We start from the raw sequence: 22,982 nt of genomic DNA, 5'->3' as shown, positions 1-22,982 counted from the left end.
TATTGTTAACGTGACTGTGTGAACATCACAGGAATATTAAAAAAAAGTCTGAGAGGTAATTATTGCCATTTCAATGACTTTAATAAGCAAAATAGGAAACAATTTCTTCCAAAAACAATCAAAATAAGACAAAACAGAAACCAGCCTGAATGGAACAGTTCAAATTTAAGTGTTTAACTATTATTTATATAAACAGGATTGAAAATTGATCCCCATCATCGCAAAGTACATGGAATCGGCGAAAACATAACAACAACCCGCTGCTGCAGTTTCAGTTTGATTTCAACACAGTTGAATCAGTAACAAACCAAAGATTGTTAAATGCGTGACTTTTCAACAATAGTTTCAAATGCAAGCACCATGCTTATGATATGATCTGACAGTTTTTTGTTAATTTAAATCATTAAAATAAAAACTTTAACTATGCATCTGGCCAGCAGAACCAGAATCATCAAATAATAATACAACAAAACAAAAAAAAAACACACATCATACGTAACGTACATATTGTTTTCATTTTGAGAATTTTGCACAACCTGTGTCCCCTTTTTAACTGACCTGCAGAATAAAAATCAGGAAAACATAGAGCATTAATAGTCAAACTTTGTATTCAAACGCTCGCGTTATCTAAATATTAACTCTACATAAAACCCCTGACATGTACGTGTTTTTACTAAATATCGTTAAAAATATAAATCCTTGATATTAGGCCCAGTGGAAATGTGCTACAGGTGGCCGCCAATTACACAGAGCGGGTAGAAGGTCTGGTTTGATGTGGTTTCTTCAAATGTTCATGGAAAGGCAGACAAGACTTTTCTGAATTAGTGGCACAAAAGCCACATTGAATCAAAACGACACAAAGGACTAACCCACGTTGTGAGTGTGGTGCGCAATGGCCTCTTCTGTGCAGTGTGTGTGTGTGTGTGTGTGAGATAAACTCATGGCCACACGTCCGCGTCCTCAGCTTCTCACGTGTGTCCAGATGTTTCGCTAAAAACTCTGCACTCAGGCCCGTCCTGAATAATATGACAGTATTATATCATAGTATGTCTTCCTGGAGGGAGGTCTGCACAAAAGTCAAAATGAAAACTTGCAAATCATTATTCCAAAAAAAAAAAGTGCACTTGACACACATGTTGTATTTAAATGGAAAAAGGAAAAAAAAATGCACTCCTCTCTCAATCAATACCCCCCCCCAACTCATAAAACAAAACATCAAAAATAAATGAGATTTAAAAAAACACAACTCAAAGAAAGAAAGAAGTTCAAACCAGCCTCCTCGATCTTGTTGTGCAGTTTTAGCGGTTGCATAATATTTACAAGCTCAAAGAAGAAAAAAATAAAAGAACCCCACACCATATGACACTGCACCGGCAGTCCTGCTGTTCTGTCCCCGCTGCAAATCTCTAACCCCCCCACCCCCACCCCCCTGAACAACCATGGAGAAGCGCAGATCAACAACATGCTCTTAATATACACGAGAAGATGAAGGTACAAAATAGAAATTATTACCGTACATGTCCAGCATGCAGGATTAATATTAATGCAGGTTTTTTTTTTTTTGTTTCAATATATATTCGAATATAACCAAGCAGGCAATAAATCAATGAGATGTTGCATAAAAATGTATCCCCCCCACCCTGTGACGGGTCAGCAGACAGAAGTTTTGCATAAAGTGGAGTCTTGCTTTTTTGGAGATTTTTCTCAGATTTACGGGCCCCACTTGTCGAATGTGAGTCGCAGCCCGCGAGGCCATGGCCCTGCAGCTACTTGTTGTTGCTTCATAAGAGAATTACAAGACAACGACACCTCGACGCCATCCCACACTACTTACAGGTTATTTAAAGGCTGTAGCCTCAAAGGAAGGAGAGAGAGAGAGAGAGAGAGAGAGAGAAAAAAAAAAAGAGTTCATCAGTCGATCCTTCCGCTTCTTTGAGGAGGAACAAAAAAAAAAAAAAAGTCTCTTCACTACAAGCAACTAATCTACAAAGATACTGCGACTGATCTCTACGTTGCTCTTTGTATCTCAGTTGACACGTGGATGGAGAGATGGTTATATATGAGGATACTATTTGATGGATTACTCTTCTAATATAAGGGTTATTATCATAAACAGTATGGGAGGAGTGGATTATTATCGTTTGTTCATCAGTCCCAAAAAAAGGAGAAGATGTTGGTGGAGAGGGGGGCAAAGTTTTGTTGTGAGGAAAAAAGGCTGTGACAACTCACACGAAGAACTCTGGAGATGACGGGGTGTCACTGGTCGAGCTAGCCTCGCGGAACCCGTTACTGGCCCCCGAGCCCGTCAGTTTCTCGCACTTGAGTTTGTAGGCGTCCCTCTCCCGGGCCAGGCGGCCGATCTCCGCCTTCAGCTGCTCCACCTGGTTCATCAGATGCGTCTTCTCGTTCTCCAGCACGTGCTTCTGCTGCACACGCTTGAACCGGCAGGACTGCGCGTAGCCCCGGTTCTTCAGGGTCCGCCTCTTCTGCTTGAGGCGGATGACCTCGTCCTTGGTGAAGCCCCGTAGGTGTCTGTTGAGCTCCCGCACCGACATGGACACCAGCTGGTCGTCGGAGAAGCGGTCCTCCACGTTGAGTCCGCTCCCGCTGCCGTGGTGCGAGCCCGACTGGCCCATGTGCGAATGGTGGTGGTGGTGGCGGTGGTGATGGAGCGGCTGGAGGTCGTCCGGGGACAGCGGGGACGGGCTGTCGGGGTCCTGGCTGTGGTGATGGTGATGCTGGCTGTGTGGGTGGCTGTGTCCGCCCGGGTGCCCGGACAGCTCCTCGGAGTGGTGCGGGATGCCCCCCGGATACGGGTGATGGTGCTGCTGGTTGTGGCCGTGGTGGCTGTGGTGGTGATGCGGGCCCCTGTAGCCCTCGAAAGCGCCTTGCTGCTGCAGCTGCTGCTGGACATGCGGAGGCGGAGGGTGGCCGTGCGCTGTGGCTCCGATCAGGGCCTCCACCGCGTCCTCCGGGGTCAGGCTTAGCGTCTGCGGGTCTATCTGCTGATGGTACCCGCTGTTCGGCATCCAGTACAGCTCCTCTAGGTGGTTTTTCTGCTCTGTGGGGCTGAAGCTGGGCGAAGAGGGCACCGAGCTGCAGGGTGTACTGATGGGGGTGGAGGACACGGAGCCCTGGGGTTGGAGGCGGTTGCACTGGCGCACCCCGTTGCGCTCCAGCCCGGCCAGGCCTTCCTTCTTCACGTCAAACTTCATCAGGTCAAAATCATTGACATATTCCAGAGCCAGAGGGCTGCTGGGTAGCTCCGGACCCATGCTCAGCTCTGTACTCATGTTGCTGTCGCGACTCTATTGCAGAAATGCAACGGTATTTGCAAGCGTCGCAAAAACGGATTTATTAATCAGCGTCTCTTCTCTCCTCTCTGGTTTCATGCAATAGTTCTTCTGGTTCCTCCACCGCTGTGCGCGGACTTGCTTTCGCATGAACCACCGTGTGAGAGGTGGAAAAAAAAGGAAAACGAAAAAAAAAGTAGTGGAGGAAAAACTTTCAGACTATTGCTCTGCTCGCGGTTTGCGTCATGTAGCCTACTTCTGCCGGGATCATCTGGCAGGGAGACCAGGCAGGAGGTAGGAAGCAATGCGTCTCAGTGCAAAAATAAAAACCTCAGTCCCTTCAGTAGAAGTGTATTCACACACACAAAAAAAGAAATCTGCATAAATAATAATAATAAAAGAAATACCACATTCGGTCGCAGAGACGGGCACCAGTCCTCGTTGCAACTTCTTGGTAGTAAGTCCCCTTTTTTCTCCAGGAAAAGAATAGGAGCAAAGAAGCAGGGTAAATATAGGGCGTCTGAATTTCGCTGAGAAGCAGCTTTTCCAGCTCTGCACCGCAGAGGTTTCAAGGCTCGCTTCTCTCGCTCTCTCCTGCTCTCTGGTATCCAGCAGACTGCGCTCGGAGCGAGCCAGCGCTTTATCCTTATAGCGCGCCGTGACGTCGAGGCGAAAGGCTGGATCCGTGGCGCTCGGCTCTCCAATGGGAGCGGGACTCTGCGCACAAACGGAGGAAGAGGAGGAGGCGGAGAGCAGCGGAGAGGAGGGCGCACCGCGCAGTCTTGACAGCTTCAGACAGTCAGCTGACCGACTTCCCTAAAAGCAGGAGGTGGGAGGAAAGTGGAGGAGAGGGAGAGAGAGAGAGAGAGAAATGCCTTCACTTTACGGACACCGTCCCCGCGGCTCTTTACGCGGCACCTCCAGATCCCAGTGAGGGGGGTACCAGGGGGTTTCAGGCGTACTGCTGTAAGATCAGTGGAAATGATCTATAGCACTTTATAACACAACTTAGAAGTTAACCCCCCCAAAATCTATATTTTATATAAACATCAGTTTATAAAAATAAAGATTAATGTGCAATGTGGTTATAACAACTGTTCGACTTTGCATCATTTGCCAGAAAAATGTGTCTTAAGTGGTAGAAACAGAAAAAAGACATCCTGATCCTTCCCTTAATTTAACATTAGTGATCAACAAAGTGCTTGAAACAACTGGATTCCATCTGGACATAAACGGTTCATTTCTAAACTTATTTGTCTCATTAAATGTGTTACACACATTATACATGTCTACACAAAAACCACAAGATAACTAATCACTGGTTAGATTGAACCAACGACAAAAGGTCGACAGTAACCTGATACCACAGATTACCATAGTTGATTATCAAAGTTGAATCTTTGACCCTTTCTTGCAAACAAGGACGCACAACTTCGTGTTCTCTGCTGCGGACACACACACACACACACACACACACGCACGCACACACACACACACACACACACGCACGCACACACTGACAAACGCGTGGCTTCCAGTCAGACTCTGAGTTTTAAACAATATCTTACCCACGTAATCAACAATCATAATAAAACCATATCACTCCTGGCATTGATTATACATTTGTGATCCTCACTGGTGATTATATCGTGACCTCGCTGCACCGAACTTGATCCAGCGTGGACCCCGGCGCTCCTGGCTGTGTTTGTGTGACCTTGTGTTACAGCCATTATAGGTTAAGTGTGATTCCTTCTGGTGCAAGTAAAGTGGACTTCGCTCGGAGCCCGTTATTACTCCCAGATTCCCACACCAGGCTCCTCTCTTGGCTCGGACACTTTGTTTTACACCGCGCAGCATCACGACAGGGTGGACTCGGCAAGAAAACAGGCTCAAGGATGCCCCCGTGTGGAGAACACGCGAACTGAGATGCTGCAACTTAAAAACCTGGATCTCCTTTCTTGTTTGCTGCTTATTCGTCTTCACGCGTATTGCTCGCTGCAAAGGTCACATCCTGCGAATATGACCGACAACTATTAATCCCTGTCGTTTGAGTGTCAGGAACACACACTGCCACGTGTTTAATCACCTGCACGGACTCTGTCTAAACAGGTCGTTTTGGCCAATGAAGATCAGATCCTTCAGTGTGTGTGTGTGTGTGTGTGTGTGTTTGTGTGCATCATTGATTTGATCTGTATTTTAATTGTCCGAGGAGACAACAACAGAGGAGCGATGTGAGCAAATGTCTCGCTTCCCTGCAAAAAAAAAAAGAAAAAAAGAGGGAACTGCTTGTAAATGAGTCAATTGGAGGGATCGATTGGATTATCATTTCGTTTCCACCTCATATCCACGCTTGAGCACAGCCGCGACCGGAGCCTATTGATCAGGCTGGATGTAAGAGGAGGCTGCCAAAGATGAGAGCCGATAATGAAGGGCTTATTTGTTTAGTTTAAATTCTTAATCAGTCCGAGTTGTGCAGCAGTGTATCAATAGATGAACTCCGCATGCAGCTCGTGTCATAAATCATTTAGCCTGCACACGCCAAAGCCAAATCCTCCTATCATGCAATTTTTCTTTTTTTAATTTGCAAGGATCATTTTAAGCATATTTGTGCACAAGTTAAAAAGAAAATATAGAATCGTGAAATCAAACACTGTCAATAAACATTTTACAAAGAATAATAACAGTGTTATGAAGCATCCAGGCAACTTTACAGAAACAGCAGAATGACATATGACGATCAAGTATTTGTATTATTAGTAATATTGTTCAAATTAATATTAGTCCTTTATTATTATAATTTTACGCACCTAAATTATTTTGAGCCAAACCTACAATTGGCGATTTTGATGATTTTTTTAAGCCTTAAGTCTATTTAGTTTTTTACTCACTTATTTCTCTTCTCCAGCGTCATTGTGTCTGGATGTTATCTCCCTAAACTCACACACTCTAATATAAATTCATTTATTTAATTTTTTTTAGCCCACAACCAGAAAAGTGTAGGAAATGTTCAAGTTACACACTCGTCCTTTTTTATTTCCCTGAACCTGCAGGCGAGCTTCTCACTTCTCGTGCTCCAACTTCAAAAAAGCGCCCCGGGCGAGTCGTGCCGTGCCGTGCCGCGTCGTGCCGAGACGAGCTGCTCTAAAACCTCTTCCCAGCGAAGCCGACCCGGCGGCAGCCCCATTAGGTCGTAATGCTCTCTAATATAGCCCGAGTCCACCGTCTAATAGATCCAGGCAGGCCTGCCGGCGGCTCTCCCCCTTCGGTAATAACGGGCTGTAATGGAGAGACGAGATGTAAAAAAGCGTCCATGTCAGCAGCATATCGGTGGTTAATGATCTATTAAGTGATCCGTGTGCTTATGGACAGCGAAAAAAAGTGTTGATGCTTGCTTATTCGCCCCCTAATGAGAGTCCCATCCTACGGATTTTAGGAATGAATAACAGAAATAAAATCACCTTTAAAATGTTACATTTAACAGTTGACGCATGGAGGCTGCGGAGGCTGCGGAGCTTCCCCACAGCTCCCATCTCACACCTGCAACAGGCCCGCTGGTTTCACACTGGAGGCCCACGGAGGGTCCACGGGAAGAGGCGCGACTCGCCTCACAAATGGGCAATGGGTTTCTACCCTGCTCCTGGACTTATCCATGCGTGCGCACCGGCTGCCCTGAGACCGGGGTCGCTCTGCCCAGGACCCCCTCGGATCTGTGCGAGCCCCAACTCCGTCTGCAGGATGCACTGGATGTAAGGAATACTTTTTTTTCTTTCTTTCAGAGTCAGAGTCAGAGGTTTTGTCTCACTCTGGGGGGAAACTATGTGGTTTTATTTCGTGGTCTTTTGGCGTGCGTAATGATAACGCTTTATGGTCTCCCTCCTCGACCGTTCCTGGAAACGCTGCAGAGTAAAAAAACGGGAGGTACAGCCGAGGTGGAAGGCCCGTGAGAGGGAGTGAGGGATGGAGAAGGAGAGACGGTGCTGCTTTTTTAAAAGTCTTTCACGCTGGAGGGAGAAGAGAGACGCGCAGGTTCTCGTGCAGCCTTCATCCTCCGAAAAAGTTTTAAACGAGACCGCTTCCATTACGCAGTAAATACCAGTTTCAAAGCGTATTATAATAAACTTTTCACTTGGAGAACTAATAAGTTTAAAGAGTGAAATGTGTCACTACAACATAAATCTGCCATTTGGTTTAGGATTTAACTGAATGGAACAAAAGTGACACAGAATGATTCGTTGTTAATTGACCATTATTCACATTTTAACTTGTGTCATTAATTAATTGATTATCGTTCAGTTATGTAACAAAATGCATTTTTTTTCACTTTAACTGATCTCTACCCTGAATGACTGTTTCCAGTATCTGACCTTCACTGACTTAGAATAATATAAATTCTACATGTTTGCCCCCCCCTCCCCTTTTCCCTCTAACATCTTCCGTTTACAGCAGTGCAGCTACTCGGGCATCCTTGTTTACTCCAGACTGATCGATTGTCTCTTGTGAAAACATGTATTATTAAGACTCGTCGCCGGTGTAAACAGGCAGAGGCCAGTCTCCGCGCACAGCAACATCCTTATCGCGGGTAATTGACTGAGGAGTCTTTCGGGAGAACAGCGAGAGGTGAGATAAGTGCAAATTCTTACAATCTCATTAATATGAAAACGCATCGATTTAACAGTGAAAACCAAATGTTTATCTACCTCCTCCCCAAAAAAGAAAATATTCCACTCTGCATGTTGTGTTCTTCGTGCACACGCCTGCTTCAGACAGTCATAACTCTCTGCCGGTGTTATCACAGCAGTCCCACTCACCATTTACCCGCTGAGGAGGTGCAGTTGTGTGTGCAGGGGAAAATTAGGGTTTATTTCTTGTGACAGGGCGCCTCTGGTGGCGCATTTACTCACTGCTAATGGTTTGATGTGTATCATCAGTGACATGCGGTGGTTATTTATTTATTTATTCTGCCTCATGCAGACAGCTCCAACTCCGCCGCTGAAGTCATTCACTCTCTTTTTTTAAATGACAGGGAGGCAGGCGGAAGACATTGAAATATGATAGTGAGGCCAAGGCATAATTGTAGGCCCTCTCTGAGATTAGATGTCTCTGATTGACGTGCTGTAAATATAACAACAAATAAATGTCAGAATGCACTGTACTGGCTTAATCCCAGAAGAAAGAGAGCAGTAAATCTGCCGTTTGCTGCGGTCATTTCATTAATGTAAATTGCGATGCTATGTACAATTGTTTGGCTCCCTTCCAGTTGGCTCTTTGCTGAGGCTTCTGCATAACACTGTTTTTTTTTTTTTTCTTCTACCATAAACCAGGGCTGTGTGTGTGACCACAGAGTGTAGGCGACGCCACAAGAACCAAATATCAGAGAGCAGGCATAACATAATTAAAGCCTGATATTCTCTGGTCAGAACCACAGTTTACATCTGTATTATAAATAACTGGCTACTGTAATTCTATATGCATGTAACTGAATTCTTTTTGGAATTATAATATCTGAGGCATGAGTGGCACCTCTTTCCTTTAAAAATAACTAAAGTTTTTCTGTTAAACTGATAATTATCGTCTTATTCTTTGCTTTAGCTCAGCTTCCCTCTGGCATTAACATGTCAGAGTGGAGGATCATCCTCTGCTGTCCATGGTCTCCTCTAATCGCTCGCACATGGAGCTGTCAGTACATATCTCTGGCTTGTATTAAATTTCCACTTCATATTATATTCTGGAAAATGTACGTCATCTGCAGTATAGGGTATATACAGCGCCAGTGTGTTATTATGCTAAGAGCAAAGAAAGGCTTTTAATAATCCCCAAAAGGCTCTGTGTAATATCTGAGGAGACGTTTTATTTTCCCGTCAAGTGTGTAAAGTATAAATCTTTAAGATCCGTACTTAGTTTGTTCTCAGTGTTCACTTAGGAAGACGAGGGAAAAAAGATGTGAGCAGACCCCAGGTCAGTTTAATCCAGAGTGAGAGTGTGTGGGCATGACTGATCTGGTGGATCCACTCCCCTCCTCCTCTCTCCTCCTCTCCTCCTCTCCTCCTCTCCCTTTCTCTCCTCTCCTCCTCTCCTCCTCTCCCCTTCTTTCCCTGCGCGTCATAATCTCTGGACTCGTCGTTCACGGAGTAAATCTGAAGATGATACTTTTATTAAACATATTTACTCCCCACTCCTCCGCATCCCCCTCTTTCCCTCCCCTCGCCTCCTCCTCTGTCCATCCTCCCTTGCTGAGTGACCTCCTTGCCTCTCGGCTCTCTCACCCCTCTCCTCTAGCCCTGGCCCTGGCCCTGCCCACCCTGGGTCATTTATCATGGACCAGGAGGGGAGCCCCCGGGCCTGCAGGCCCCTGTCAGCCCCTGCAATCGCCTCTTTGTGGCTCCCAGCAAACAAGTGTCGGATCAGCAAAAGTCTATTAAAGCCTGGTGGGCCTTTCTCAGCCTATTGGGCTCGGGTCACTGAGCTGCTCTCCTTGCTGCTCCTAGAGCTCTTTGTGTCGCCGCCGCTCGCTGACACAGATCCCCACAAGATTAATGATTTTTAGCAGCCATTTGGGTCTCATTCGCAGGGTCTTTCTCTCTTTCTATCTGTTTGCCCTTTTTCTTATTTTCTCCACTCATTCTGTCCTCTTTCTCTCCTTTAACCTATTTCGTCTACCACTCTCTCTGTACCCTCTGATTTCTCGCTTTTGCTCCTCTCCTCCTCCCATTCACTGCAAATCCAATCAATGTTGGCTATTGGTGTAAGGTCATTATCCACACAAGTGGGATTGCCATTAATGGCTGTTCCATAGAACCATTTTCTCTCTTTTACAGATTTTATGATGCAAAGGACTTAAATTGCAGTTGGAAAAATGTGTTTTCAGTTGTTTGTTGTTTGAGTGACGGACTCCTGTCTGATAAATCCAACTCAGGCTTCCACTTTAGGGTTCTGGATTTCCCGCAGTCTGCCTCAAGAGGCTCAGAGCAATTTGAAATCTTCGAGCCACTTCCACGACTTCCATGTTACCATGTTCTCAGTGTTGTTTCCAGTAATTACTGCAGGTTAAGTGCACGTCCCGGAGCCCGGTGGAGGCAGCTCTATCCCTCACATGGGACATGACTCAGCACAGTTCAGGTCATCCGGCCATTTCCCTGACCACTGGACCACACCCCAACCTACTCTAAACCCACAGGACAAGCTGTATTTATGAAGGAGTCCTGTTCACTTACATCACCTAATGTAATGGCTTTGTTGTTTGTTTGTTTGTCTTTGTTTTCGCAGAGACAAAAAACAAGCTTATAATGACACACATGTACAATTGTAAAAATGCTTTTATTTTCTTTCTTTATTCTTATTCTTTAAGAACACATCCTCTATCCCTTCTCACATAAACCCTTTCCACTTATGTTGTGCTTGTAATTATTATTTCTATTATTTTACTTGCATGTTCACATTTTCAAGTTTGTCTTACAGCCTATATGTGCATTTAAAGAGTAAAAAACAATGTGATTTCTATGTCAGCCCTAATTCTGGGCAAAAATGCACTCCACGCTTAATTTTGTATTAAAGAGATAATATCTGTTTGATATCAGTTTTTAAACCTCGATTACAGGATTTAAACATACGAATGTCCATTTTATTCAAGCCCATGCCAAGCAAATTCACAAAATGCAGACTAAGCCCTTCAGCAGCAGGTAAATCTGGTGTCCGTGGTGACATTCCTGCACTCGCACTGGTCGTGTTGCTGTTTACTTCAACCAGCAAGTTTCCCAGAGCTGAAGAGGGGGGCAGTTTAAGTGACGGAGACTGAGTATATGTTACAGTGACATGTAAAGTCTCTGATGCTCCAGATAAAAACAGAAACTTGTCATTAAGAGGAAGTATTACAGTGTAAAAAAGGAAAGTTCTTGATGACGAGGACACACTTTTACTGTGGGTGTGGCTTTTTTTTATATTGGAGGCTGTTGAAAGAAGAGAAGAGCCTGAGGGCAGATATGAATTACCGCTCTGGTTGGCATTTGCAGGTTATATAAAGTTTGCATTATGCTACAAATAGAGTCAAAAGGTGAACACTGCAGGTTCAACGCCTAAGTTTAGTTTTCGATAAACTTTAGAGGATATTTCCCTTAAAAAGAGGTGTTTGGATTTTGTCCCCCATCACAGGCCCCATCAGATGGATGTCATCACACCTAACAGCCATAAAGGTAAGAGGAATGACTTCACCGACCAATAACACTCTCACTGGATATGTGGGCGTGTGAGTAATGAAAAGAGATGTTAGTATGATGCTGTTTAAGCTCTTCATATAATAAAAATCTACATGTTTAGAATCGGCCTGGACCATAAACCGATAATAGCCTGACATGTCATCATATTTAAAGTTGATTTGTCCGACTTGTTAAAAAAAACAAACAGCTGCTCTTTTAAATATCCCCCAGTTACAGAGCAACATTAATATTCATGGATGTTTCTTTGTATTTGGTTTGTACTATGATCAAAAGCTATAGTCGCCAATGTGTGTGTCCACTGTAGTGTGTTCAACTGGCTGCAGCAGGATATGACGAGCTCAGAGCGGCGGGGGGGAACTGAAACAGTGAAGTTTTGGGGCTGACAGTTAAACAAACTCATAAATCAGAGGGGAGCATCGGATTCAGGTAATAACTCATCGTACGTTGGTCACCACAAGCCCATTTATTATGAAAATATCAATTATAGCTTTGAAATGCATCAACATTTAATTTGTATTAAAACCCACATATATTTATATATATATATTTATTGTAGATATTTCCCAGTTAACTCTTTTATTAAAATCATTGTTAGTCATGTACAGGGTCCGTTTCATTTTTGTAATATTCTTATAAGGGGAAACATCAGCAGCAGAGGAAACTGTATGTGTACATGTGTGTGTGTGTGTGTGTGTGTATGTGTACGTGTGTGTGTGTGTGTGTGTGTGTGCGCGTGTGTGTAGATATGAGAATATAATATACTTCCTCTGTGTTAGTGAAGCTGTCACTGAAGCTGCTGGTGGGTCAGCGTCTGCTCTCACCTAAAACTCTCCCTGTGTGTTTACAGCATATCTGTTTCAGGACTGAATGGATGAACCCAGTCTGCCGCCGTGTCCATCCACCTGCCCTGTTCCCTGTCTGATTAATCTTCTCTGTGTGTGTCTGAGCGTTGTGTGTGTGTGTGTGTGTGTGTGTGTGTGTGTGTGTGTGTGTGTGTGTGTGTGTGTGTGTTTGTTTGTATGTGTGGTTGTGTGTAAATGGTTATAGATGGGGCGACACCACCACACTGGCAGTCTGAATCATTACTCACACAGATAGGGAGAGACCCAGGGCCGAGGAACCCCTAACATCCTCCTCCTTCCTACACATGCACGCACGCACGCACGCACGCACGCACGCACGCACGCACACACACACACACACACACACACACACACACATCCCCAGGTTATTCATTTCTAAACAGAGTGCCTGGCATTTCACTACAACCACCCCCCCTTTTATTAAGAGTCTGGTGGAGAGGGGGAGTCAGGGACGGGGATTCGATTGGGCCTTCTACTCTTTGTTTGCATCCTTCCTCTTCGCCTGTTCTCTCATCATTTCTCTTAATCTTTCATTTCCATCTCTCTCTCCCTCTCTTTCAGTCTCTCTCCTTTTCTCTCTTTCTCTATTGGGAAACTGTCCACCCTCTGACAGCTACTTGCTTTGCGAGACCAAAGGGAAGGATGGAACAAAATGCCTCTGCTTGCTTACAGTACATGTCTGCACCTTTGCCTTTAGTCTCTTAACATTGAGTATCAGCAGCCACTTAAGTCTCGACTTGTATAGAGGTTGACATCACTGATGTACAGTTTTTACAGCTACTGATGGAGATGCCATTTCGCAGGCACATCTTACTGCCACATCAAAATCTAGGCTGCCATTCTCACTTTGTTCAATAAGATAAGTTTAGAGAGGGAAAACCATTCAGAGAAAGTAGCTGATATTATGAATGTACTATTTGGTAATAGATTTGAAGTTGGCGGCACAGTTTTCTTGGCACATTTATAATAATCATTTGGTGTTCAAAGAAAATCGTAGCCGCTTGAACCCTTATTTGGTCCCTTATTTTGTTTCCTTCCAGGCCGATGACGAGTCCTTGTTTTGTGGAATATATGAGAGCAATTACAGCCTCATCATGAAGACACCGCGGACCTGGTGGTAAAATGGCAATATTGTTTAATATCCTCATTGGTAAATCACAGAGTGCACTGCAGCACAGAGATAAAAAATGTCTCTGTATATTTGTACATAGGTGTGTCGTGTGTGTTCATACATTTGATTTCATATTAGGTGTGTTTGTGGTCCTCGGTGCTCGAGCACGTCTGCTGTTAATAGCACATATGCACGAGTATATGTGTCTGTAGCGATGTGTATGCATGTGTTAGAGGCGGGTGCATGTACAGGAAGAGAGCCTGTAAATAAATCTGTTTGGGGATTGGGGGTGTGGGGATGAAATATGGTCCCAGGGATGTAGAGCAATGTGAAAAACTCGGCAACGCCAGGGAATAACAAATCTCCTGATGTCGCCTCGCCGCAAAATAAATACACTCCCCTGTACAAGTCATCCATCTGGACTATGAGTCGCGAGAAAGACGCCCCCAATACATCCCCAACGCACACACACACACACACACACACACACACACACACACACACACACACACACACACACACGTCCAAACGTGCACCCAACACCCATCCCACACAGCAGCCATATTTATTTACACATTTATTTATTTCTTTGTTTGTTTGTTGAATTAAATGGAAACTGCTGGTGGGGGGTTGGAATTTATTGTTTTTTGTATTTTGTGAATGAAACACGATCCACTCCCCCTTTTTCTTTAAAATGCTGTCTGTGTCTTAATGGGTGGTGTGGGCTGCTGGTGATGGAGGGTGGGGTGCAGGGTTTGTGGAACGGGCATTTTAACTAATGATCGATCACGGGGGATTAAATAATTAAATTTCAGCCGTGACAATTTAAAAGTCTCCACACACAAAGTCGACTGGATGTGGGAAAGGGGGGAAAGATGAAAGATTCCGCCTGCAGCAAGACGGATTCGGCTTTTAATACATTACAGGGAGAAAGAGAGTGTGTGTGTGTGTGTGTGTTAGCGTAGAGATGTAGTGCTTTTAGCTTATGTATCGTCACACACACACACTGGCACATAGGCTACAGTAAGCACAAACCATGTAGGTCCACCAGATTCGTCTTCCCTCTCCTTATCGAGGCCACTTCTTTGAGACGCCACATTACTACAACCACTGCAGCACTAAAGGCTCACATGTGGGGCATTGTGCATCTGTGTTTACAAAAAAACAATGAATAACAACACGGCCACGACATTAAGGCATTCACCTCTACAATAAGGGATGAGCTGTTTGTCATTTTGTTGTGTTCTTTAGAATTCAGTTTCCTTTTTCCAATTAAGGTCTATTCTCTTGGCTTAATTAGGTCATGGTGAGGTGTGTGTGTGTGTGTGTGTGTGTGTGTGTGTGTGTGTGTGTGTGTGTGTGTGTGTGTTGGGGTCACTCTGTGCCTTCTAGGCATAAATATTAGCCCTGGTTGTTTGCAAATAGGTGATGTATGGCGGCCATATCTCTCGGTGATGAATGTTTTTTTTTAGAAATTTCCTCTCCTTTATCAATTGACTAACAAACCCATGTATCACTGCCACTCTCCTCCACTCCCCACATAAATTAAATAAGCAGCTCTTTTCTACTTCTCACTTTCTCTCTCTCTCTCTAATCTGTACCTCCGTGTTCCCCAATTCCCTTTTCATTACTCCTTTAAGCTGTATTCAATTCCTTATACTTTGTTCGCTTTACATCCGTTGCCTCGTTTCACACACACACACACACATCAAACCTACAGCAGTCAGCGAAGATTTTGTGCGAGTAACAATAACACAGTTGCTGCATACATCTCAATCACAGTTTCCCCTGTAATGCGATAGAGACAATAAAGGTACTTCTCACTGATTACCACTTTGCCTCCAGCATATTATTGGATGTACTCATCGTCGGGCGGCACTTGCAGAGAGATCATGATAAGAAAAACTATGTTGACTTGTTCCTGTTTATCACTGCGATGCTCTCTGAAATCTGCTGTCTCCCGAATGGACGGCGGGCAAAGAGCTACAGGCTGGAGCTGGGCGGGTTCCTCCCTCGTCACAAGATGATGACGGGAGGCTCGATTATGCCAGAGTGCCATATTGTAAACTACTCATCATTAGCTGGCCCATCCTGGCTAACGACCGCGCCGGAGATAAACGGGCGATGTGGAGAGCTATCTTAATCAGGGGGGCTGTTTAACAGTGGGGCTTCGACATTAGGCACAGCTGCATCGCACCAGGATATGGGAGACGTTGAGCTGTAAAGCTGCAGTGTGGAGCCGGCTCGGATCCCAGCCTCGAGCTTCGCGGGGGTTTCAGCCTCGTTCCCATCGCCCCGTTAAAGCACCGCATTATCAAGAATAGAAAGATAAGTGTCTAAAACATGCAGCCAAATGAAGTTATTACCCACCACTGAAGGTCTGAGTCACAGCCTCCCAAGGACGCTCCCAAACTTGATGATGGGGGTTGAGACGAGTTGACTCTGTAGTTGATGTGACTGCCACTCCCTCACTCCTTCTGTCTCCTCCGCTCTGTTTATACACAACACTCCCCTCTCTCCTCGTCTCCCTCTCCGCAATCATCAGGGGCTTCAGAGAGAAAACAAATCGAAAGTCCAGGCATGAGAATGATACTCCTCTGTAACACACCGACACAAGAACTAACAACTTAAAGGAGGATTTGCTTTTCTTTCCAGGTTAATGAGCTTTCTTTTTTAGGGAGGGGGTGGACGAGAAGAAAATATGGAGTGAAACTGAGTTCAATGAATATGATTTATTAAATGAAAATAAGTTTGCTGATGTTATTGTTCTGACCTTCATTCCACTAAAATTCGACTTGGATCCTCTTTTATTAGTTCATTGTTAATCAGTGTTTTCCCTGAACACATTTCCAGCGATCACACTACTCTGCAGAGCTCTTTTAATTTGAAATGACGGATACAGGAAATAGATTCATGCAGCGACACGGGGGCTGAGGCTAGAGGGATAGAGAGAGAATGGAAGAAGAGAAAAAGAAAGAGTAGAGTGAGGAAAAGGTAGATTAAACTATTGCTTACATTAAATACGATTTTTATTTCAGACCACTGACATTAGGCTCTGGCCTCTAGGCACCTGGTCCGCCGCCACATTGGTGGGGCCGTGGACCATCAAATTATCCATGAAATTTTTAGTCTCTGTCAGTCTCTTTCCTGGCCCTCTCTGTGCCTGTTACTTGGGGGTGGGGTGCGCATTAGAGCATGTTGCGGGCAGGACTGGCCTCACTCCGACAACCCAAGCACCCACCAATGTCCACACACACCCAAATTAGGGGAGGGGGTCATGAACGTTTTTTTCTTGGCTTCTTAAGGAGAGCTACTGGTTTCGTGTGTGTTGAGATAAGTCTTCATGTTGAAAGAATCCGTTCAATCATCATAAAAATACTGCAGTCTCATCAACTTTAAGTTACGTTTATAACCAATTTTGAAAATGTAAATACACATTGTTACGTATCCCAAATGAGTTTTAATTTTAAATTTTTAGCTCCAAGTTTGCTCTCCTTAGTTCTTTCTTTCCCTAAAGTCAGAGACAAAACTGACAATTACGGCAAATTCTCATATTTAGAAGCTGCATGACCCAGCCACCATTATTCAAATGTTTATAATGGACAAATGACCAAGGGATGATCCATTATGAAGTATAAAACAATAGCTTTCCCATGTCCCTGCAATTCATGACATCCACTGATGTTTTCAAATTGCTTGTTTTGTCCCATCGATGATATTTAGTGGTAAAAAGCAGTAAATGCTGCCATTTTAAAAACTGTAACAATGTGAATGTGTGTTTTGTTTGATAAATGACAAGCAAAAACTGCTGATTAATTTTCTTTCAATTAACCAATCAACAGTTTTTCTTAATCTATATAGCCCCTCTTTCCCATTTTCACTTTCACAAACTCAGATTTCCCCCCTCTTCCTGTTTAGTCCTTTATCTCAATCCTTCTTCTCCTGTGTTATTGTCATTCAGTGTATCCGATGTCTCTCTCATCATGGCTCCCAATAACCCGCTCTCATGTCCCTCAGACGGACAGGCCTGAGTTGTCTGGACAGGCCGTAGCTCTCCCCACAAATGCTTGAACAATTGGAGGTAAATACGCTGGAGACAGCCCATTTGTTTTGGGCCGGCGGTGATGCATGCTTTTGCAGCGAGCAGCACATTTTTACCACGCAGCCCAAAGCAGCTGTGAGTAATGGACTGCTCCGGCCTGTCCACTCATACTGCTATTTTTATTATTGTATCCCTTATAGTTTTCATTTTTCATATCAGGGAGAGAGGGGGAGAAAGAGAGAGAGAGAGAGAGAGAGAGAGAGTACAGCATTCCCTTCAAGTATGTTCTTTCCCTAAAAGAGGCGGGAAGCAAGGGCCCCACATCCCCTCCTTCCCCTCACTTCATCATCTTCCATCAGCCGTCCCTCGCCTTTTTTTTTAGTCCGACTGAGAGATTTTGTTGGATGTCAGGAAGAGAAAAATAAGGGATTATCAACAGACAGAACAATAATTCAAAGGCCGGACAGCTTCATAATAATTTTTCATCCATCCATCACCGCGTTTCTGTCCCGTGTTGTCTGTGTCAGTCTCTGGAGATGCTGGGGATCTTGTGGGGGGACCTGGGGGTCTGATGTAAGAAGGGAAGTTCAACTCAAAAAGCACAAATAAAGGTGCAGAGCGGAGCGCGCTACAACAATGTGTCCTTACCGCTGAGGCTGTAACCACAGAGCGGAAAAGGCTCAGCTCCGGCTTTGAAGATGATTCACTAAGTAGCTAAAATTATCTGCCGCTGCCGGCCCCAGGGAGAAGACTGGTATTTTGCATTGAGGCACTTGTATGGGCACCTATAATGGGTGGCTCTTAATTCCACTGACAGCTTTACAGGACCTGAGTTATGGAGCCACAGCCATGCTGCTCGTTAGGCCCTCGCCAGGATTCACAGTGGGTTACACTAATACACCTCCTCCCCCCCATCCCTGCCCTTTCCCCCTGCACACACGGGCATAAAATCTGCCATACACACACTCACATTTATGAGACGGGCACACAAACACTCACACACTCACACACAAACAGAAGATAGTGGCCCACACAATTCCTTCACACACCTTTCTTGTATAATGGAGGTTATTTGTTCAAGTTGTTCAGGAGATGCTGATGTCCGATTTATTTTGCCTCTTCTGCCCTTCATCCTGTGCTCCTCTCTTCCTCTTAGGTTTTCTTCTCCCCTCTCTCTCTCTCTCTCTCTCTCTCTCTCTCTCTCTCTCTCTCTCTCTCTCTCTCTCTCTCTCTCTCATGGTGCCCACCAGGCCCACACCTTCTCCCTCTCCTCCCCTCTCCCCGCCTGACAGTAGCCGGGTCCTGCCGGGTGATCCATCTTTGTCAGCCCGCTAAAATGATAATGCCAATTAAAGCCGAGGAGTAATTGCCCTCCGCTGCCTCTGATCCCCTGCAGACCCTCAACAGGAGCCCTGGCCCCAAATACGAATGAGACCCGGGCCCCCAGAGGCCCCTCGCCTGGGTGAGTGTAAGGACAGGTGGGGAGGAGAGAGGAGGGGAGGGAGGAGGTGGATTGGAGGGCAGAGTGGGGGAGGAGGGGTGATTTGTAACTTTTAACCTCCACTGATCACCGATGGCCTTGACAAGGAAGGAGTGGAGGGGAGAGGAAGAGATTTCACCCACACACGCGCACACACAGACACACACACACACACACACACACACACACACACACACACACACACACACACACACACACACACACACACACACACACACACACACACAGAGGCAGAGATGCTTGTTGTGGTTGCACATGAATAAACACACACACACACATATGTTCAAGGTCGCTGTCAAAGGACTTATGGCCCTTGCCACTGCACAGACTCTCAGCTTGAGGACCCTAATAGGAAGTGAAAGGACTACCTGGCAGTGGACTGTAACACCACTGATCAGAGGTGACATGGCTGCGCGCTCAGGTCAGCCAGGCGGCCATTATTACCACATTCTCTATCACAAATTCACTTTAAGGGTTATTGTCTATCTTCTGATAAAGTGCACGTTTGGTATCATCTGAAGAACGATGACTGCGACTCTGTGTGTGTCCTCTGTTCTTCAGAGAAAAAGAGGAGAGTATAGTTTTTCTATAAAAATGTTTCTACCACACTTGCACGTTGGTTTTCCTAATCTTACATTTGTTCATCAATTTTTTGGGTCGATCATCATCTCTACTGTATATTTATTAAGGTGTAATAACCTTGTTGGGCTACAGCAAAGAATTATATTATTGTTGTGAATTTTTCAAACATTTTCATTCATGAAAAGACAAATCAAAATAAAATCATAGTTGTCCAGACCTTAAGAATAGTTTAACAGCTTCTGTCTTTAAAAACATAGTTGAAACATGTTTTGCTTGCTGTAATCATTCCTCCTGCTCATACTGGCGATTAAGTAAATCAGTTATTAATGTGCTTTCAATGTAAGTGATGAGGGAGAAAGTCTAAAGTCCTCAGTGTAGATTCCCTCTTATATTTCACTGTTCACTGTGTTTCTCTGAGCTGCAGACTTTGTTTCGGTAACGATAAAGGAATTTTATTTTACAAAAAACTATAACATACACACTTTGTCCGTCTAGTTATCAAAGCCTTTTATCAGCTCTATAAGATAATTACATGGAGGGAGTCTGTGGATTTTGTCCGCTATCCATTACATTGGAAACACATTAAGTTAATAAGTAAAGAAAAACCTGTTTCAACATTATTATTAGCAACTGGTTATTTCAAGACAGGAAATGATGATCATATCCTTCAGTTATGTGAACAATAGTAAAAACATTTTTACATTGGAGAAGCTGTAACCAGTGAATATTTACATTTTATATCATTGATTATGAAAATATTCATTTTTTTTATCAATGAACCGACTAATCTTCTCAGTCCTGCTCTGCAACGATCAAAAGTAAAGACCCGTCAAAAGTGACGCCCCGTCATCATGACTTAACAAGCACAGGCCTTCTGCCTCAACTTTACCACCAACCAGGCAGCCATGACAGCCCATGCATCACAGCGTACTTATGGCAGCTCTTGTGTTGAGCGTGTGTGTTTGAGTATATCATTACTGCTTAGTTCCAGGAGTGTGTGGGTGCGAGGCGAGATGCCGGGCGAACTGTGTAGGCGGCTATTAACACAGGCTCCGACAGCCGTCACGACTGGGTGGTGACCTGTGGCACAGACCAGCAGTGGAACGTGACACGAGGCCCGGGAATGAAAACGCCTTCCCCGGATATTTTCCAGGCGCTTTGTAGTTTAAAAAAGATGAACACGATGCAATAAGCGAATGGAGCCGCAACTGTGTTTAAGCTCAGGTTCATCTGTTCAGTCTGTGGATCATGGGACACATGAGAGATACAAGCGTGTTGCCTGATGGGGGACAGGAGGGAGCCACTGCCGCCTGAACATCAGGAGAGCAGCTGACGAGCTCCACTACAGAGACCCGACGAGCTCCATCACAAGAGTAATGATCACCAGAGCCTCAATGTGACAATAATCTCCTCTAACTTCATCAACACAATTTACGCCAGCAGGCAACCAAATGCTTTCAATATGCTCTGCATTATGATTGTCCTCTCAGCTAAAATCATAGTTACTGTAACAATAATAAAACATGGAGGCTCCCATTGATTCTGCAGGGTGGCTCCGCGCTCTGTGTCGTAACGCCTTAGCGCCACGTCGCCGGGCTCGATGCTAACATTGACTTATTACAAGGGAGCGTGCCGCCAAATCCATAATTAGACTCCTTTTGTTGCCCCCGTTGTTGTTGAAAATGTAATTATGAAAGATGAAACACAGCCGTCAATGAGATGGCTGTAAAATAGCATAATTAATATGGGCTTTTGCGAGAACAATCCTCGCTTTACAGGAGCCCCGTGTTGGCCGTGAAATTAATTAAGTGTGCCAGGATTTATGGCCTGTGCTCGGAAATGAAGAGAATTAATCGCAGGCCGAAGATGGATGGTTGCAGGAAAATGATGATGCCCGGGACCATGTGGGGGGAGGCGTCTAACTGCTTTAGGGGGGCGCTCCTGGAGGCGAATGGAAGGTTTTGACACAATTACACACCCCTAGACAACAGCTGGGCCAGCGGTGGGATGGAGTACTTTTTGGGCCAGCTTGGAGTTATGAGATTTTTTTTTTTTTAACATCTTCAACCCACCTGCACCTTCCCCCCACCCCGCACACTCACACACGCACGGCCCCAAGGTGGAATTAAGCTTTGGCAAAGTGTCGATTTCTTGGAGAGCGGCGCAGAGTTACGTTTGCGTTGTTTCTGGCGTTTTTTGTCGCAGGCGACTTATGACTCGTTCTTGGCGTCCTCCTCTATCTGCTCTGCTTTCAGAAACACACAATAACCATGAGGACACAGTCATGACAATTACAGCATAAACACAATCATTGTCACAACCAATCCAGAGCTAACAGTACATGTGACATGCAGTAATTTGAAAATGTGCACAGTTGATTTCCTGACGTGATGAAAAAGACATGCGTTATCCATTTTGGAATGATTTTCTCCTGAATTTGATATGAAAACCAGATTTGAGGAAAGAGAGTTCCACACAGTATGAGATAGTCAGTTTGTGATGACACAAACCATGTGTCTCATAGTAAATGCAATGCAGTTGTTGCAATTGGGAGAAGAAACAGAAGAAACTGGAATTAAGTGAGTGTACAGTGATATATATTGTCCACTTATAAGATTAAACTTGAAAACAAAAGCTGTAAAAACGAAGTATGCATGTGAGTTCTCAAAAGTAGTCAGTGTGACAGTTTTCAGGAGATAAAAATAATCTGAATAATTTCACTCTTTCCACTGACCCAGCTGTTGTCTGTTAAACAAAAATGGAAATATAATGACATGTTGTGTTAAATAACAACTAACATTTCTAATATTAAAATCCTAATACCTGCTTACTGACCTGCTGCAGTGTCCTTAGACCCCAAACAACTACTGACACAACCGCCCGGCCCTCTGACTGCCCCTCCACTGACCACTAGATGTGTGTGTGTGTGTGTGTGTGTGTGTGTGTGTGTGTGTGTGTGTGTGTGTGTGTGTGTGTGTGTGTGTGTGTGTGCCAGTGTGTGTGTGCCAGTGTGTGTTGTAATAATGGAAGGCTAATTACCCACCTCCCATGTCCCTGGACAGCGCCACAATGTCTGGGTTAGGTCTGTGTGTGGGATGGTTCATGGTGGTAATTAGCTTGATACACACACACACACACACACACACACACACACACACACACACACACACACACACACACACACACACACACACACACACACACACACACACACACACATGCACACAACACTCACAGACAAGATAAATGAAGGCCGGGTGGGTGTCTGTTGTTGGACAGTTGATTGGGCAGGTACTAGGGGAGTGTCTGGGGTCTCCAGAGCATGTCCGCTCTGATAATTATGTGTGTCGGCGTGTGTGTGTGTGTGTGTGTGTGTGTGT

The 22,982-nt window shown here is 44.8% G+C and overlaps 1 protein-coding gene across 1 annotated transcript; it reads right to left on the bottom strand.

Annotated features, from left to right (window-relative positions):
* Window positions 1-1,936: 1,936 nt before the first annotated feature.
* Window positions 1,937-3,935, bottom strand: mafba (v-maf avian musculoaponeurotic fibrosarcoma oncogene homolog Ba). The gene has a single exon (XM_035159716.2). It carries the CDS (start codon window positions 3,291-3,293, stop codon window positions 2,226-2,228), a length of 1,068 nt encoding a protein of 355 aa, XP_035015607.1. The 5' UTR covers window positions 3,294-3,935; the 3' UTR covers window positions 1,937-2,225.
* Window positions 3,936-22,982: the final 19,047 nt, after the last annotated feature.

The sequence above is a fragment of the Hippoglossus stenolepis genome, chromosome 6 (genome assembly GCF_022539355.2).
Source record: "Hippoglossus stenolepis isolate QCI-W04-F060 chromosome 6, HSTE1.2, whole genome shotgun sequence".
NCBI lineage: Eukaryota > Metazoa > Chordata > Actinopteri > Pleuronectiformes > Pleuronectidae > Hippoglossus > Hippoglossus stenolepis.
Note: the sequence above shows the minus strand (reverse complement) of the source record. Positions and strands in the feature narration are given on the sequence as shown.